Source organism: Microtus oregoni, unplaced genomic scaffold (assembly GCF_018167655.1).
Source record: "Microtus oregoni isolate MIOR12 unplaced genomic scaffold, Mior012 000153F_000, whole genome shotgun sequence".
Lineage (NCBI taxonomy): Eukaryota > Metazoa > Chordata > Mammalia > Rodentia > Cricetidae > Microtus > Microtus oregoni.
In genome coordinates this window covers 237048-254789 of record NW_024544804.1, presented here as the reverse complement: position 1 = coordinate 254789, position 17742 = coordinate 237048, and the positions used below count along the sequence as shown (strand labels likewise).

The window sequence follows — 17742 nt, the reverse complement described above, 5'->3', positions numbered from 1 at the left end:
TGTCTTTTTACAGAGGTGGGAGTTAGACACCAACCCACATGCAATCAGATTTGCTCTTCTTGAGGTCGACTTCTCTGACATCAAGTGCAGTGCACAAGCCTTGCATCCTGTGCTCAAATATAGATAATCAAGCTTAAGGGGACTGTCCTGCTTCAATGGCCGTGAAGGCCTGAATGATCATAACTACACTGCCATGTTGTGAAACCCTTATGTGACAAATGCACCATAGGCATACCAGGGAGGCAAGCACCATTAAGCCTGCCAGGGCTCTTATTTCCGCCCACTCCCTCAGATGATCCATGGCTATGATGATCCAGGAGGATAGTCCTTCTACCAGGCTGGTATCCATGCGTGTCGAATTTGTAGTCGCAACCACCACTCGCAGCTTTTCCAGTTGTTGTTCGAATTCACCAGACCAATTACCTAAAAGATAGCTAGACAATTCTTTAGCAAATTAGCTGCATGAGTCATATTGAATGCTGGTCACACACAGCCCCGGATGGATAGAAATGTCTGACAGACTAGGGTATAGACTTGTCTCTCTTTTACCTGGGTCCTTTTTTTTCCATATCCTACTATTTCCCACACACCCTCTTCCCTTCAAGTGAACAGAGGTGTGTGACTGTATCAGACTCGGGACTTTTAGAAGTGGCTTTGCCATGACCCCAGACTCCAGGAGCAGTCAGAAACCACTGCTCCTTCAGCAGTCCCCTAAGTAACACAGCCCAGCTGCCATACCCCCGTGGCACATTCATTCTTGTCAGCTGAGTGCATGGAAGACACCTTCTCCCTCGTGCACCTGTTTGGCTTCCCTAGCCCAGCTGATCCTGCTTCTGCTCTGAAGGGGACCCGCTTAAATTATCTTATAGGGAATTTGGGCGTTGTCAATCTGTCTAGCTACTTTCTGCTGAGCAGGGACGCTGCATTCTTACTGCTATTTTCCAGTCGCGCTGGGACTCAGGTCGAGGCAACAGGGGAGAGGTGGAGACTCCACCTCCCTAAGGAGCTGGAAGGTGGAAGCGTGGCAGAGTGGCAGGCCTCTACCCCCTCAGGGTGGGGGCAGATCCCATCCCAGCCTGTTGCCCCAGGCTAGGACAAAGGTCCAGGCCAAGCGATTGTGCTGCACTTCTATGCCCTGAGTCAGGTCCCCGGTGTTTGCATGCTTTGCAGCTCCTCAGTGCTTGCGGTCTGGAGCTCCTTGGCCTTGGAGCTGCAGCTGCTCACACTCCACTACAAACTCAGAAGGTCTCGGTAATTCAAACCACATGAATATAATTCCCTTCCTTAGTGTACCTTGCTCGGCGGCAAAATCCAGATCTCTACCAAGCTTGTTACAGGATGACACATTAAGATTGCCAGAGACGGCAAACCAAGTAGCAATTGTGTCACATTCAGCCAAACACCTCTCCAATGTGCTCTGTAACAGCTCATTAAGAGCCAGAAAAATCAGGTGTGATGTTGAAGCACCCATTCTAAAATCCTATTCTTTTAGTTTCATTTTGACCCATCCACTCTTGTCGTAGCTCTACTATCTTGCTCTCTCTTTTTCTATTGGTGAGAACAAAAAACCCGCTTTTCGTCACGGATCCCCAATCTTTACCTGAGGATTTACCGGTGCACCCCCTGACTGCAGCAAGTTCTGGGCTCCACGGAAAGAGGTTTGAAGGTTCCCCATAGGGGCCACCACTTGTCCCCGTACGGGCCACCAACTGTCATGGCTCTACCTCAACCAGCAAGGATGACGCAACACCGGAGCTCTTCCTGCTAGCAGTTTATTCAGGACCTTTTTTACAATTGTATCTCTTTCTCTCTCTCTGGGCAAAACCTCTCCCAGCCCTTAAAAAGGCACGGGCCGCCAACCCCGGATTGCCCCGTGGGCACTGCCCATAGGTTCACGCATATGCAAGCAGCTGACAATCACTGCGTGATCAGGCCTTAGCCAATATTAGGAGCTGATTATCAGGTGTGGCTCCACGCAGCTCTCTACAGTAAAGAATTTAAATGGGGAATAAAATACACTAAATATAATATATCCAGGGAACTATCAGTATTTTGGATCTGAAAAGGCAAAATGAGTGTCCAAATATGAGAGCAATAAGGGATGGTAGTGAAAAGGCAATTGGACTTGTCATGATCTAATTTGCTAAAATAGCTCATATTTTGTCCTAAAAGACACTTGGAAATTGTGAAGGAGTTTAAAGAGGAGAGTCCCATTGTCAAATGTGTGTGTTATAAATATCCTTGTTGGAGAAATAATAAATAAATGAATGAAATATTCTTCTGGGACTAGTGAGATGATTCAGTCACAAGCTTGATGACCTGAGTTCAATCCTCAGAACTCATATAAATGTGGAAGGAGAGAACTGACTCCACAAAGTTGTCCTCATACTCACTGTGACCTGCATATGTCTCCCAACACAATATCATACACATGTACATGCACATAATAATAAAATAATAATGAACTGAAATTTAAGAAGAAATCTTTCTGGCTACCAGCAATCAGTCACAAAGCTGTAGTGAACACAGGCAAAAAGAGATTGTCTATTTAGAAAAATGATTAGAGAAGCTTAGTTTCTGCTAGCAAGTGAGATTCCATGTAGGCTCAAGTGATTAAATGGAGGAATGGGGAAAAAAAGAAGAAAAGGTAGATATTGGAGTATTAAGAGATGCCAGTCTTATAAAAGCCAATGACAACATGCCTGTTTTCTCAGCAGTGAGTAAATACATGAAAGTCTCTATGATATAAAGTCAAAATATCTCATTCTTATTCCTCATCACAGTTTTCTGGTCTCTTATAGATGGCGTTAAGCAATATGTGCACTGGGAGTAAAACACATTGTAAAATATAGCCCAGCTCCTCTTTGGTTGCCTAATTTTGACTTGGGCAAAACCCTTGTTCAAACTCTAAGTTCCCTGCCTTTGTAATGTGGTGTATGGTAGTCAGTTGTCTATAAGGGCCCTTTCCAAATACAATGTCAGAGTCTCTATTTCCCCACATTTATCTTCTTCCCACCTTCTCACAGCAAGTGAAACTTGGCAGCCCTGATTACATAGACTGTGACAAAGAAAAGGTTTTGGAAGACTTTCTTAAGAGAATTGAGTGCTATGAGATTAACTACCAACCTTTGGATGAAGAATTGGACAGGTAAGAGCCTAACAACAACCCAAAGTCAAGTTTTGATGTCTTATGGGACCTAAGAAAATGTCCACCTTTGGGGGGCCTTAACTTTTCTATCCATAATATCAGAAGTGGGACTTGTTATATCTTTATGACCCCCTCCAGTCCAGTTTTCCATGAGACAGTGATTCTTTGCTATGGAAAGTATTCCTAAGTTGACTAAAGTAGTGCCTTCTTATGCAATAGACACAGATTTGGACTTTGCTCCCTGAAAACAAATGCCTCCATTCTGTGGCTATTGTATTGCTATTGCAGAAATACTATTCACATGAATGTCACCATAGTATCTAAACAGATTTGCCTTCTTTCTTCTATCACATCCTTATAGTACTTCCATAAAGGAGGCTGTGGTAGAGCTGATATCCTAAATTTCCAAAATTTCCAAAAGAGGAAACCGAATCTTAGGAAGCTGAAGCTACTACCCAAGCTTCCACCATAAGTCATATGTGGCATTAGAAGTCTAACCATGTATTGTCTCCTATTGTTTCTCCTCTCATACCCCTCATGGATCTCTTCAATCAGCAAGTCTTTGGAAACTTTACATGCAGAAGGTGTAAATACAGTCAAATGAGATGGATTCTGTCCTTCGGTGACTTTTACAGAGACTCAACATATGAAAAGACCTATAAAGCTATAAAATAAGATTTTCTTGCATAATACTAGCTACAGATAGAGAAGTATTGGCTGGCAGTGTAAAGCAGATGTGAGTTTAGTTGTAAAATGTTCAAAGAAACTTGCTCTCTTTCAAAATGGGTTCTAATGAAAACAGACTTCGGCTACCCATACTCTTTGAGACCCAAGTTTGAAGAGTAAAAGGGCTGTAACTGGTCATTATTACCCTAAGAAGATTAAATGCATCCTTTCAGTCTTCTCCACTAGAAATGCAAGAAAATGGGTATTGTTAATTCACAGTTCGGGAAACTGACAAGCACGGATTGATCAGGTCAAAGGCTTGTCTGAGTCAGCAACGCATCTATACTGAATGAAGCCTGTATTTACCAAATTGTAGCCTGATTTAACCCTTCACATCCTTGAATCACAAGAAATACCAAATGGGACTTAAAAATTCAGTGCAAAAGGCACATAGCCTTCGTGTATAATTTTGCAGATTGCCCACTGTGCATGCTCCTTGACCAAACATATACATGTTTCTTTCAGGAAGACAAGCAATGGAACTAGGTTGTTTCTGCTTGAGAAAAGTGACTTTCTCAGATTCCACAGTGACATTATGTGGGATAATGGCATATGATGGAAGATATGATGGAAGGATCTTGCAGGAAGGGGGTTGAAGGGAAAGAATGACATTAAGAAAACCAATAGACCTGAGTTTAGACACCTAGAGGGGCACTGTTGAGCTTTGTTTGTTTTTGTTATTCTTTTGATGAGCTCATTGAGCCTGAAGAAGATAGATATAGAAGGCCAGTTTTAATTGTTTTAATAAAAATATTTTTTTCTTTTTTATTTTTTAAAAAGAAAACAGACTGTTTTTCATTATACATACCAATCCAAGTTCCCACTCCCTCCCCTCCTCCCAGTCCCTCCACACACCTTCCTACCCCACCCCCATCCAATCCTCAGAGAGGGTAAGACACATTGCTTTGGGGAAGGTTCAAGGCCCTCCCTACTATATCTAGGCTGAGCAAGGTATCCATCCAAAGAGAATAGGTTCCCCAAAAGCCAGTACATGCAGTAGGGATAAATCCTGGTGCCACTGCCAGTGGCCCCTCAGTCTTCCCCAGCAATGCAAATATCAACCATATTCAGAGGATCTAGTTTGGTCCTCCTATGCTTGTTCCTTCCCAGTCTGGCTGGAGTTGGTTAGCTCCCATCAGCTCAGATAGACTGTTTCAGTGGGTGAACCCATCATGGTCTTGACCTCTTTGCTCATATTCTTATTCCTCCCACTCTTCAACTGGACTTTGGGAGCTCAGTCCAGTGCTCTGATGTGGGTCTCTGCCTCTGTTTTCATCAGTTGCTGGATGAAAGTTCTATGGTGACATTTAAGATATTCATCAGTCTGACTATATGGCAAGTCAAGATCAGGCCCCCTCTCCTCAATAGCTTAGGGTCTTAGCTGGGGTCATCCTTGTGGATTCCGGGGAATTTCTCTAGAGCCACGTTTCTTGCTAGCCCTATAATGGCTCCCTCAATCAAGATATCTCTTTCCTTGCTCTCATCTCTGTCCTTCCTTCATCTCAACTATCCCATTCCCTCAAGTTCTCCTCACCCTCCCCTTCTCCCTCCTCACCCCTCCCCTCTCCCCTCCTTTTCCCCTTCCACCCTCCCTTCTCCCCCACCTCCATGCTCCCAATTTTGTCAGGGAATCTTGCCCGTTTTGACTTTCTGGGTAGATCAATGTATGCTTTTCTTTGGGTTCACCTTATTATTTAGCTTCTCTAGGATCATGAACTATAGGCTCAATGTCCTTTGTTTATGTCTAGTATCCACTTATAAGTGAGTACATATCATATTCATCTTTTTTTTTTTTTGATTTTTCGAGACAGGGTTTCTCCGTAGCTTTTGGTTCCTGTCCTGGAACTAGCTCTTGTAGACCAGGCTGGCCTCGAACTCACAGAGATCCGCCTGCCTCTGCCTCCCGAGTGCTGGGATTAAAGGCGTGCGCCACCACCGCCCGGCATCATCTTTTTGATTCTGGGTTACCTCACTCAGGATAGTGTTTTCTAATTCCAGCCGTCTGCATGCAAAATTCAAGATGTCAATGTTTTTTTTACTGCTGAGTAGTACTCTAATGTGTAGACGTGTCACATTTTCTTTATCCATTCTTTCGGTCGAGGGGCATCTAGGTTGTTTCCAGATTCTGGCTATTACAAATAATGTTGCAATGAACATAGTTAAACAAATGCCTTTGTAGTATGATTGAACATCTTTTGGGTATATGCCCAAGAGTGGTATTGCTGTCTCCTGAGATAGGTTGATTCCCAATTTTCTGAGAAACCGCCATACTGATTTCCAAAGTGGTTGTACAAGTTTGCATTCCCACCAGAAACAGTATGAGTGCTCCCTTTACCCCACATCCTCTCCAGCATAGGCTATCATTGGTGTTTTTGATCTTAGCCATTCTGACAGGTGTAAGATGGTATCTCAGAATTGTTTTGACTTACATTTCCCTGATGGCTAAGGATGTTGAATATTTCCATAAGTATCTTTTGGCTGTTGGTCTTGGAGAGAACAGGGATACAAGGAACATATCTAAATATAATAAAAACAATATACAGGAAGCCGACAGCCAATGTCAAATTAAATGGAGAGAAATGATAAAGGATTCCACTAAAATCAGGAACAATACAAGGCTGTCCACTCTCTCCATATCGCTTCAACATAGTTCTTGAAGTTCTGGCTATAGCAATAAGACAACAAAAGGAGATCAAGGAGATTCTATTGGAAGGGAAGAAGTCAAACTTTTGTTATTTGCAGATGATATGATAGTATACATAAGTGACCCCAAAAACACTACCAGAGAACTCCTACAGCTGATAGATACCTTCAGTAATGTAGCAGGATATAAGATCAACTCAAAAAAATCAGTAGCCCTCCTATATACAAATGACAAAGAAGCTACGAGGGAAATTAGAGAAACATCACCTTTTTTCTTTTTAAAAAAATAAATCTTTTTCATTTTATATGCCAACCACAGTTCCTCTTCTGTCCCTCCTCCTGCTTCCCCACACCATCCCACCTCTAATCTACTCCACAGAGTGGTTGAGGCATTCCTTTGGTAGTCAAGAAAGTCTGTCACATCACTTTGAAGCAGGACCAAGGCCCTCCCCCTGTATCTAGGCTGAGTAAGGTATCCCTTTATAGGGAATAGGCTCCAAAGAGCCAATTCATGCTCTTAGGGATAAATACTGCTTCCACTGCTAGTGGACCCACAAACTGCCCAAGCCATACAACTGTCACCCACATTCAGAGGGCCTAGTTCAGTCCTGTGCAGGCTCTCCAGCTGTCAATCCAGGGTCAGTGACCTCCCACTAGCTCGGGTCAGCTCTTTCTGTGGGTTTCCCTATCATGATCTTGACCCCTTTGCTCATATTATCACCCTTCTCTCTCTTTGCCTGGACTCCGGGAGTTCAGCCCAGTGCTTAGCTGTGAATCTCTACATCTGCTCCCATCTAATTATTTTATAAATTTATTTATTTAATAGAAATTTATATACTAGACCTGGATGGAGGTGGGTGGTCCTTGGACTTCCCACACGTCAGGGAACCCTGATTGCTCTTCAAGCTGATGAGGGAGGGGGACTTGATTGGGGGAGGGGGTGGGAAATGGGAGGCGGTGGCGGGGAGGAGGCAGAAATCTTTAATAAGTAAATAAATTAATTAAAAAAAGAAATTTATAGCTTATGCGTCATGGCCAGCCTTAGCACTGCCTAAGGAGGCCAAAGAGGCAAGGCTATTCATGTTTTGCTAGAATGCCCAGTAATTTGGAGAAGGTGATGTATACACAGTTGACTCCAGTTTTGGGATCAGTAAACCAGATGACTGAAGGAACTCAGAGCATGGAACTTGGCCCACCTTTACGCAAGAATGCTTGTAAGAACTGGATTATTCAGTAGGCAAGCAATGTTGGATCTTTCAAAAATAAGAAGAAATCTTTCCTACAACTTTTTGACAATTAGTATTTAAAAGCAGCAACATGAAAAAGTAGAAAAATAAAACCAGGACCTTCTCATTAGTATAGTTTATATATTTTATTTTAAATTACATAATTTGGGAGATGAACATGAAACTTTTATAATAATTTGTTATTGAGCAATTACAAATAAACTTATATAGCTCTAAATCTAAGATTTCTTGGAGAGATTAAATGTCCTAGCTTTTGAAAGATAGGAAATATTTGGAAATCAGCAAGGTACATCATTTCAAGCAAAACGAAAAGTACTTTGAGACAGCTGGCCTAATTAGTTCTTAGTATGAAAAGAGGAGAGGACTACAGAGAATATTCCAAGTATACCAGCAATACAGGAATTAAAATACCATGGGTTAGGTATGGTGCTGTATGATGAGTTCAACTCCAGACAGCCTGTAAAATCATTTAGGATAACAGACAAAGCTGTGGAATTTGAAAGTTCCCTTCGAATTACAGAGAGTCTAGTATTTGGTACAGGCAATATCCAGGCAACAAAATCACATCAGAGCTCACTGGAGTGAGACACATTCTGTGGAAAATTGCTTCTCTGCATGCTTCAACTTTCTACATGATGACCTCTACTCTGAATAATGGCTGTGAAGATTTGTGCATCTTAAAATCTCCCAGTCTCTGCAGGATAGACAGAAAATATTCAATATCCAACAAATTCAAGTGTCCTTTGGGATCCACTGTACATGGATCCCAGAGTTGTGAAGGATGAGGCTGTAAATGTAAAGGCCTTTTCTAGGAAGATCAAGGAAGAGGCTCTCTGAAACCAAAACCATCAACAGCTTAAGGGTCCTGGGTTGCTTATGTCACCCTATGACTCTAGTTCCCACACCTCTTCCCATGGAGCTCTCATAGCTCCTTACAGTCAACTAGAGGATTTAGGGCTGCTCCAGGAGCTGTAGAAGTCTTACTTCATGGTTCTAATCTTCCAAGCTGTTGGTATCCTGCCTCTGCCTCCCAGCTCCTTCAGAGACAGGTTGATGTATTTGATTAGTACTCAGTCTATTGTTACTAGAGCTGAGCGCATAACTAAGGGAACTACCAGGAACTTGGGGCCAGGACCACAAGTTTGCTAATGATGTTCTGTACTATTTCTGTAACCCTTCACACCAATACTTGGCATACTGTGCTGTTGTGACAGGAGTGCTGAATATTATTCATGTATACAAGTAAATGTTTCTGACTGTTCTAAGAGTTCCTAAAGGGCAGATATCCTCTACCCAAAGCACAGTGCCTTAATTCAGATAAAAGTACTTGTGAATTGCAGGTGTAGACTATAGAGAAGAATCTTAGCCAATTGCATTGTGATTGGGAAAGGGAAAAAGTTGATTCAAGCTGAAGAATGGAGATGGTAGCCCACAGTGATTAGATCCCTGGGGCTGTCAGGAACAAAATCTATAGAATATATACCAAGAGCAAGACTAGGTATAACATCTTGTTAGGTAGGAGCCAAACTCCAGAGGAGGATTGGGAGCAGGATGTGTGGTTAGGAATTTCTCTTGGGATCAACCCTCCCTCCCGTCAGCACCTAAGATGTTTGCTTCTCCTTGGGTCTGGCCCAGCCACCTGTCCTACATCAAGATCTTCGACGTGGGCACACGCTACATGGTAAATCGAGTGCAGGACCATGTTCAGAGCCGCACAGCCTACTACCTCATGAACATCCATGTCACTCCCCGATCCATCTACCTATGCCGGCATGGTGAGAGTGAGCTGAACCTCAGAGGCCGCATTGGAGGTGATTCTGGCCTCTCAGCTCGAGGCAAGCAGGTAAGTTAGCTCCAAAGACTCAGGTGGGTAGACTAGGCTAACCCAAGTGGGATGGCCAGTGACTGGATTTTAAGAAGTATCCCTCAGTGGAAAAGGATCAAATTATGATCGATCAGTCTCTTCCAATATTAGTCACTGAGTCCTGTCACAGATATTGAATGGTTCTCATATGCATACTGCTTCTGCAAGATCAGTAGCATGATCCTCCAAGGTTTCCTAAATATAGCTGCTTCTCAAGCTCCATCACCCTTCCCCTACTGGATGTCTCCCTTCATCATCCTCACCACTCTGCCCTTTGCCCATGCCCAGCTTGCTGTCCTCTTTGGTCCCTCTGTTAGCTGGTAACTGTCAAGTACATAGATAAGTGACCTTTGGATCTCAGCCTGAATCCCTCTTCTTCATGACTCAGTGTTGATGCTGCCCCCTAACTCATTTGAGAAACCCCACTGTCCTCACCCTCCTCCTGCCTCTTGCTCACTCCATTCCTTCCAAGGCCCTGATCCTGCTCCAAGATCTAGTCATTCAGGAAGTCCTCCCTATTCGTTCCTTATCCCATGAGTCACTGGCCTTTGGGAATATCTCTCCTCATTCTGGTCTATCACTGACTCTTTCAAGTCATGACTTTCCCTGTTTTTTGCCTGATATAGTAACCTTTCCATTCTGGGTTCTGGATTTACTTCCCAGCTTCTGGTTCTTTACCCAGGCTTGTTAGCACATATGTTGCTGGAGAAAATCACTTAGGGATAACATAGATAGAAAATGAAGTGTAGGAGAGGTATTCCTGATTCTTAATGTCTTTTTTTTAGTTTTATTTGCTTTTATTTTATGTGTATGTGTGTATGTGTGTTGCCTGCATGTGTGTCTGTGCGTTGTGTGCATGTCTGGTGTTCACAAGGACCAGAAGAGGGCATAAGATCCCCTGGAGTTATAGCTTGTTGTGAGTCATCATATGGGTGCTGGGAACCAAAACCGCCAGTGCTCTTAAATACTGAGTCAACTCAACAAGCCCTTACTGTCTTTTATTGGACACCTATGCACAGCCACAGTACCATCCACTTCCACGTCTATTTTTTTGAATGACATCAGCAGTGTGAACTGAGCATAACTGTCATTGTTTATGGATAAGGAAGCTGAGCAACAGAGACAGAGAGCAGCTTCAGGTCATATGGTCAGTAAAAGATAACATAGGCAGGACTGAAAACCAGGCCTTCCTGCCTTGCCTCAGTACCCCTGCTGGATAGGAGGGAGATATCCCAAACTAGGACTGCCCCTGAAGCCCTGTCCTCAGAGAACCTTTCTGATCCCTATGGACTGGAAGTTTCCCTTTGGAGGTTGGTTGCCTCTGACCTGACTCTTACATCTCATGCTCTCTAGAACAGAGACTGAGATCATTTGAGGTATTTTTTTCATCTCCAGGACTTCTTGGCTATAGCTACTCTTTCTTACTTGCACAGCTAAAACTCCATTGAAAAAGTAACCATGAAATCATGAGTACCGCCTGCACACACAAATATGTATATATCAGCACGCATCAGATCCTAACCTTCACATTCATCAGCCCACTGCACCAGGCCTGGTTTTAAAAGTCAGCCACCCCAATCTCTAGAGCTTTCAGTTAACTAGTACTTACTATGTACCAGGAAATAGTTTGCTTTCCACACAGCTGGATAAGTGCATGGTGTTTGCATTTTATAGGTATGATATGAAATCAGAGATGGGCACTGTGTAACCTGTTGGGATTTGCCTTTCTGTTACTCTCTTAGGCAAGGGCTTCTACCCATGAACACTGACTGCTGACTTGCATCTATCATACAAATTTGTGCCTATGCCCATTTGTGCAGATAGGACATGCCATGTTTGGTTAATAACACCCTGTTCATAGGGCTCTCATGACCTTTTGTGGTTCCCTTCTGCACTGCCATTGTTCTCTCTCTCTGAGTGGCTGGATCTGGATAGAATTAACATTTCAGCATCCAAAATAGGGCCATAAATACTCAGTGCTTGTGCAAATGACCTTTAACTGGGTACCAGGATCCCTATTCTAGCAATAGGAATTCAAAGCATCAGAGAACTGTCTTTCAGATCCTTCAGTCCATACTTCCAGGCCACAAACTGGGTACTTCTAGCCTTGGAACCCCTCTCTGATGGCCTGATAATCTGATTTAGTGCCTGTATGCACCCATCTGATAGTTTCCACGTGAGGTCAGGCCATGGTCACAGGAATATTAACTTTTAGGCCCAGTGTAGCCCTGAGGTTACTCTGTAGAAGAGGACCACTAGAGATGGAGCATAATCAGAACTTGGTGATGTGCTTTGATTAACTTCATACATGTAGTGAAGATATCTAGAAGTGCTACATGTCATCAGAAATGGAAGGAGAAAGAATACAGACTATGGGGGTGGATCCATTTGTTCTTAGGCTCAACGTATGTTAGAGGTGGGCCTGTTTGAATGAATGATCTATCTAGTAGGGGATTCAGTGAGCAAATATCAACATAGATACTCTTTTTCTCTTTCATCCTTAGTGGTTCAGGGTAGGATATGAATTTTATTTTTGACACTTTATAATTGCACATATTTGTTAGATATAATTTACTATTTCCATGCTAATTGTATATTGGTCCATCATCTTTTTTTGAGGGAAATAAATGTTAATTTTGTTGTTTTAATGATTATTTTGTTGTTTATGTTTTTATTTTTATTGAACTGTATATTTTTCTCTGCTCCCTTTCCTTCCTCTCCCTCCCCTTCTACCCTCTCCCATGACCCCCATGTTCCCAATTTACTCAGAAGACCTTGTCTTTTTCTTCTTCCTATGAAGATTAGATCCATGTATGTCTCTCATAGTGTCCTCTTTGTTGTCTAGGTTGTCTGGGGTTGTGAACTTTAGGTTGGTTCTTTTTTGTTTGCTTTATGTCTAGAAGACACATATGAGTGAGTACATATGATATTTGTCTTTCTGGGTCTGGGTTACCTCACTCAGTATGATGTTTTCTAGAGCCATCCATTTGCCTGCATATTTCAAAATGTCATTTTCTTCCTGCTATGTAGTACTCCATTGTGTAAATGTACCTCATTTTCCTTATCCATTCTTCAATTGAGGGGCATTTGTGTTCTTTCCAGGTTCTGCTAATACAAATAATGCTGCTGTGAACATAGTTGAGCACATGTCCTTGTAGTAAGATTGAGCATCCTTTGGGTAAATACCCAACAAAGGTATTGTTCGGTCTTGAAGTAGATTGTTTCCTTTCTGAGAAATCACCATACTGATTTGCAAAGCGGCTGTTCAAGTTTGCACTCCCACGAGCAATGGAGAAGCATTCTCCTTACCCCACATTCTTTCCAGAATATGTGGTCATTAGTGCTTTTGTTCTTGGCCATTCTGACAGGTGTAAGATGGAATTTCCAAGTTGTTTCGATTTACGTTTCTCTGGTGGATAACGATGTTGAGAATTTCCTTACATGTCATTCAGCCATTTGAAATTCTTCTGTTGGGAATTCTCTGTTTAGATCTGTAGCCACAGTTTTATTGGATTATTTATTCTTTTGATGTCAAGTTTCTTAAGTTCTTTCTATGTTTTGGAGATCAGTCCTCTGTCCAATGTGGTGTTGGTGAAGATCTTTTCCCATTCTGTAGGTTGCCATTTTGTCTTGTTGACTGTGCCATTTGCCTTACAGAAGCTTCTCAGTTTCAGGAGGTCGCATTTATTCAATGTTGCTCTTATTGTCTGTGCTACTGGGCTTATACGTAGGAAGTGGTCTCCTGTGCCCATGTATTGCAGGCTACTTCCCACTTTCTCTTCTATCAGGTTCAGTGTGGTCGGATTTATATTGAGGTCTTTAATCCATTTAGACTTGAGTTTTGTGCATGGTGATAGATATGGAGCTATTTTCATTCTTCTACAGGTTGACATCCAGTTATGCCAGCACCATTTGTTAAAGATGCTTTCTTTCTTACATTGTATAATTTTAGCTTCTTTGTCAAAAATCAGGTGTTCGAAGAGGTGTGAATTGATATCCAGGTCTTCTGTTTGGTTCCATTGGTCCTCCTTTCTGTTTTTATGCCATTACTAAGCTGTTTTCATTACTGTAGCTCTATAGTAGAATTTGAAGTCAGGGATTGTGATGCCTCCAGAAGTTCTTTTGTTGCATTGGATTGTTTTGGCTATCCTGTTTTTTGTTTGTTTGTTTTTCTATATGAAGTTGAGTATTGTTCTTTCAAAGTCTGTAAAGAATTTTGCTGGGATTTTTTGATGGGTATTGCATTGAATCTGTAGATTGCTTTTGGTAAAATTGCCATTTTTACCATGTTAATTCTATCTCCCAAGAGCATGGGAGATCTTTCCATTTTCTGGTGTCTTCTTCAATTTCTTTCTTCAAAATTTTAAAGTTCTTGTCATACAGGTCTTTCACGTTTTTGGTTAGAGTTACCTTAAAATATTTTATGTTATTTGTGGCTATTGTGAAGTGTGATGTTTTTCTGATTTTTTTTCTCAGCCCATTTATCATCCATGTAAAGGAAGGCTACTGATTTTTTTTTAGTTAATCTTGTATCCTGATACATTACTGGAGGTGTTTATGAGTTGTAGCCCATCATCTTATGTGTTTAACATTGTGTGTGATGAGAACATTCAAAATCTTCTAAGCGTTTTAAAATATACAGCACCAACTTTTAATGATAGACACCCTATCTATTGTGCATTGGAACATCAGAACTTATTCTCCTAAGTGTAACTTTATATCCTTTGATAAACCTCTCTGTATCCCACCTTTTCAAGAGTATGTCTTTATGTAATTTTTGTGGTGCTATGAATAGAACCCAGCACCTCAATATCTATTAGGTAAATGTTCTACCTCTGAGGTATAATCCCAGGTTTATCTTTATATAAATTTAATCCTCATTTTCTTTTTGTTCCTTTCGTACTTCACCATTCATGAGAGATTTGAACCTGTTCTTATGGCTCCCTTGGTCTTTCCCCTTATCACCTCCTTTTTCCTTCCTCTTCTTTGTATCCCTAGTATGCCTTTGTCCTGGCCAACTTCATTCAGTCTCAAGGCATCAGCAACCTGAAGGTGTGGACCAGTCATATGAAGAGGACTATTCAGACTGCTGAGGCCCTAGGTGTCCCCTATGAACAGTGGAAAGCCCTGAATGAGATTGATGCGGTAAGATGGAAAGGGTTAATATCCTAGCTTATAGGGAGATGGTAATTCTAAGATTATCTCATGGTTACCTCTGTTCCAGGGAACCTAATTAAACCTTACATTTTGTTTTGTTGTTTTGTTTTTGTCAAGCAACCATGTATAAGAGAGTATTCTGTGTCTTGAAGATCTTGTGAAATTAAGCATTGGATTGACCTATAAGAATGTCTATGGGGCATTTTCACGAATGTTTAATTTATATAGGCAGACAAGCTCGCTGTAGGCAGTACTATATGTCGGCAGGTAGATCTGGGCTGTGTAAGAAAGGTGTCTTAATGTGAACCTAAAAGTAAGCAAGTAATCATGTTTCCTCCATGCTTCTTGTCCTGACTTCCTTTAATGATGGATTGTCATCCTACCTAAGATGTTTTTGGTCATGGTTTATTGCAGCAATAAAAACCAAACTAGACAATTTCTATAAGGTTGTTGTTAATTTTTGCATTTTGCAGATGAGGAAAATAAAACTCAGAGACGTTAAGCATGTTGCCTACATTTAAAATAAGAAGGCAATGATCATTTCCATAGGCAAAGGGCCTCACAATAAGCCTCAGAACAGAAGCTTAAAACAGTCTAAAAGAATCTTTGTGTCCTTTCTTTCCTATGAGTAATGTTCATTCAGAAAGCCTGACACTGCAAAGCTGTTTATAATTTGTAAATGTTCTATTCCATGCCCCTGAAGGAAGCCTGATAGTCAAAAAGACAAGAGCCAGAGTCTGATGACCCCAGGCACCAAACAAGCAGGGTTTAATTAAAACTCACACACTTTGAAGGAAATGTCAGAAACAACATCTCTTTTTACCACCAGCACCAGTAGCCTTGCCTATGGGGATTTCTCAGTAGACTTGGAAGCTCTCAGAATTTATCTTCCTAGGCCACTCTGAAACCATTAAAAAATTTCCTAGTTTTTACCTTAGGAAGTATCTGTGGATAGATTTTTCCAAGAGATATTAAAATAGAGGGCAGGACAGGAAGGATAAGGAAGGCTATCCAATGGGTGAGTCGCACTGTCTTATATACTTGCATACAGAGTTTCAGATACCAGCCACAAGTATGCTTACCGGTACACACATGCACTTTACAGTCACAGCAACCCTCTCCTGTCAATCATATCTGCAACATATATGCACACAGTTCTAGAAATAAATATAGGTACATCACATACATATATGTATTGAATATAGACCAGATGAGCAAACCATTTGACATGTACACAGTACTAATACATAGTTTCAGGCATATTACCCACATTCACAGACTTCAGACATAGACATAAATATACAAATGATATTGCAGAAACCTAATGTAGAATGTACACATTCGCGGATATATGTCACCAATACACAGGAAGACAGATACTACAGAGTAACCCACATGGGCATAGTCTCAGATACTTATACACTCTGTACATACACACAGAGAATACAAGTGTACAACATATGCAAAATTAGATATAAAATATACATGCAAACACAAGGCTTTGAACATATCTCAATCACACTGATGAGTTTATCTAATTATTCTTTATCAATAAAAAAATCAGGAGTCGGATATGGGGTAAGAACCTGAATGATCAGGGAATCAGAGAAGCCACCAGTCACCTCCTTTCTCTTCCAATCTTCAAACCAGAGGGCTTGAGATTCTCTCTCAGCCCTACCTTACTATTTCCTATCTCCTCTCTGCCCTCAATCCAAAACCTCTATGGTTAATTTTGGTCGGCTAGTGGCTAGCTCCACCCTCTGGTTCAAAGTTAACTTTATTGTCAAAATGTGATCAAGATATCACACAATGGCACAAATAATAAGCATGCTCCACATGCTTACAAACACAGTAGTAAGTCCTTATTTTATATATACTTATATGTAATATACACATCTAGAACTATTGAGGCAATCATAGGAAAATATCATATATTGAGTCTGAACACACCCATTCTTTTGTACACACACACACACACACACACACACACACACACACACACACACAATGCACCACAGGCAACAGGAACAACTCAAGAGCTACTTTGACAGAAACCCACATGTTATATTATTCTATAATCATTGGTCTCTGAATTGTGTGAAAACGCTATGTGGTAAATATATTGTTCACAAATAATTTTTAATAGGGTGTCTGTGAGGAGATGACCTATGAAGAAATCCAGGAACACTACCCTGAAGAATTTGCACTACGAGACCAGGATAAATATCGTTACCGCTATCCCAAGGGAGAGGTAAAGTTGAAGGGGTGGCCGAACTCCTAGGACTCTTCCCCTGTATTCCAACTGCCAGAGTTTCCTAAGTAGCTTTAGAAACAAGGAAAAACATGTTTTCAATAGCTGCTACCTGTCAAAGTACTTGATTATCTGATCCTTAGCTGTTAGGCAAGCCATTCCTCTTCTTTTAAAAAAAATTTATTTATTCATTCAGTGTGTGCATGCATGCATGCATGCCAAGCCCCGCATGCTTATGGAGGTCAGAGAACAACCCATGGAACTCTGTTCTCTCCTTCTACCATGTGATCCAAGGGATCAAACTCAGGTCATCAGGTTGAGTGATAGGTGCTATGACCTGCTACTCCTCTTTTTTAAAAGCTACATGTTTGCCTACTTATAGGCACTACGTACTTTTAGAAGAACACTCTTTATCCAATGCCTTGTATTTGTCATTTTCTCACTGGACAAATTAAAATAGCCCAATATACCCTAATTCTGTAATATTTAATGCCAACTTGCCTAAAGTTACAAGCTCTTTCAGAAGTTGGCAAGGAACAAAAGCTATTAGTTTAATCAACTTCTTGGCTACCATATGAGCCAGGCCATAATTTTCCTGTCTCTGTGTGAGATGAGTGCTTATTGCTTCAATCCAGCCTCTACTTAGCCAGTTCTGCATTTTAATGCATTTATTAGTCATACTCTATCTTTGATCCAAAACCCTATG

The 17742-nt window shown here is 41.3% G+C and overlaps 1 protein-coding gene across 5 annotated transcripts in view; it reads left to right on the top strand.

Annotated features, from left to right (window-relative positions):
• LOC121445011 (6-phosphofructo-2-kinase/fructose-2,6-bisphosphatase 1) overlaps positions 1-17742 on the top strand; it is a 69239-nt gene that overhangs the window by 42981 nt on the left and 8516 nt on the right. For all 5 annotated transcript variants that reach the window (XM_041646989.1, XM_041646987.1, XM_041646988.1 and 2 more), the window contains 4 exons: positions 3027-3148; positions 9400-9607; positions 14627-14773; positions 16932-17036. In XM_041646989.1, coding sequence (XP_041502923.1) covers positions 3027-3148; positions 9400-9607; positions 14627-14773; positions 16932-17036 — 582 coding nt within the window. The remainder of the gene's footprint in view (positions 1-3026; positions 3149-9399; positions 9608-14626; positions 14774-16931; positions 17037-17742) is intronic.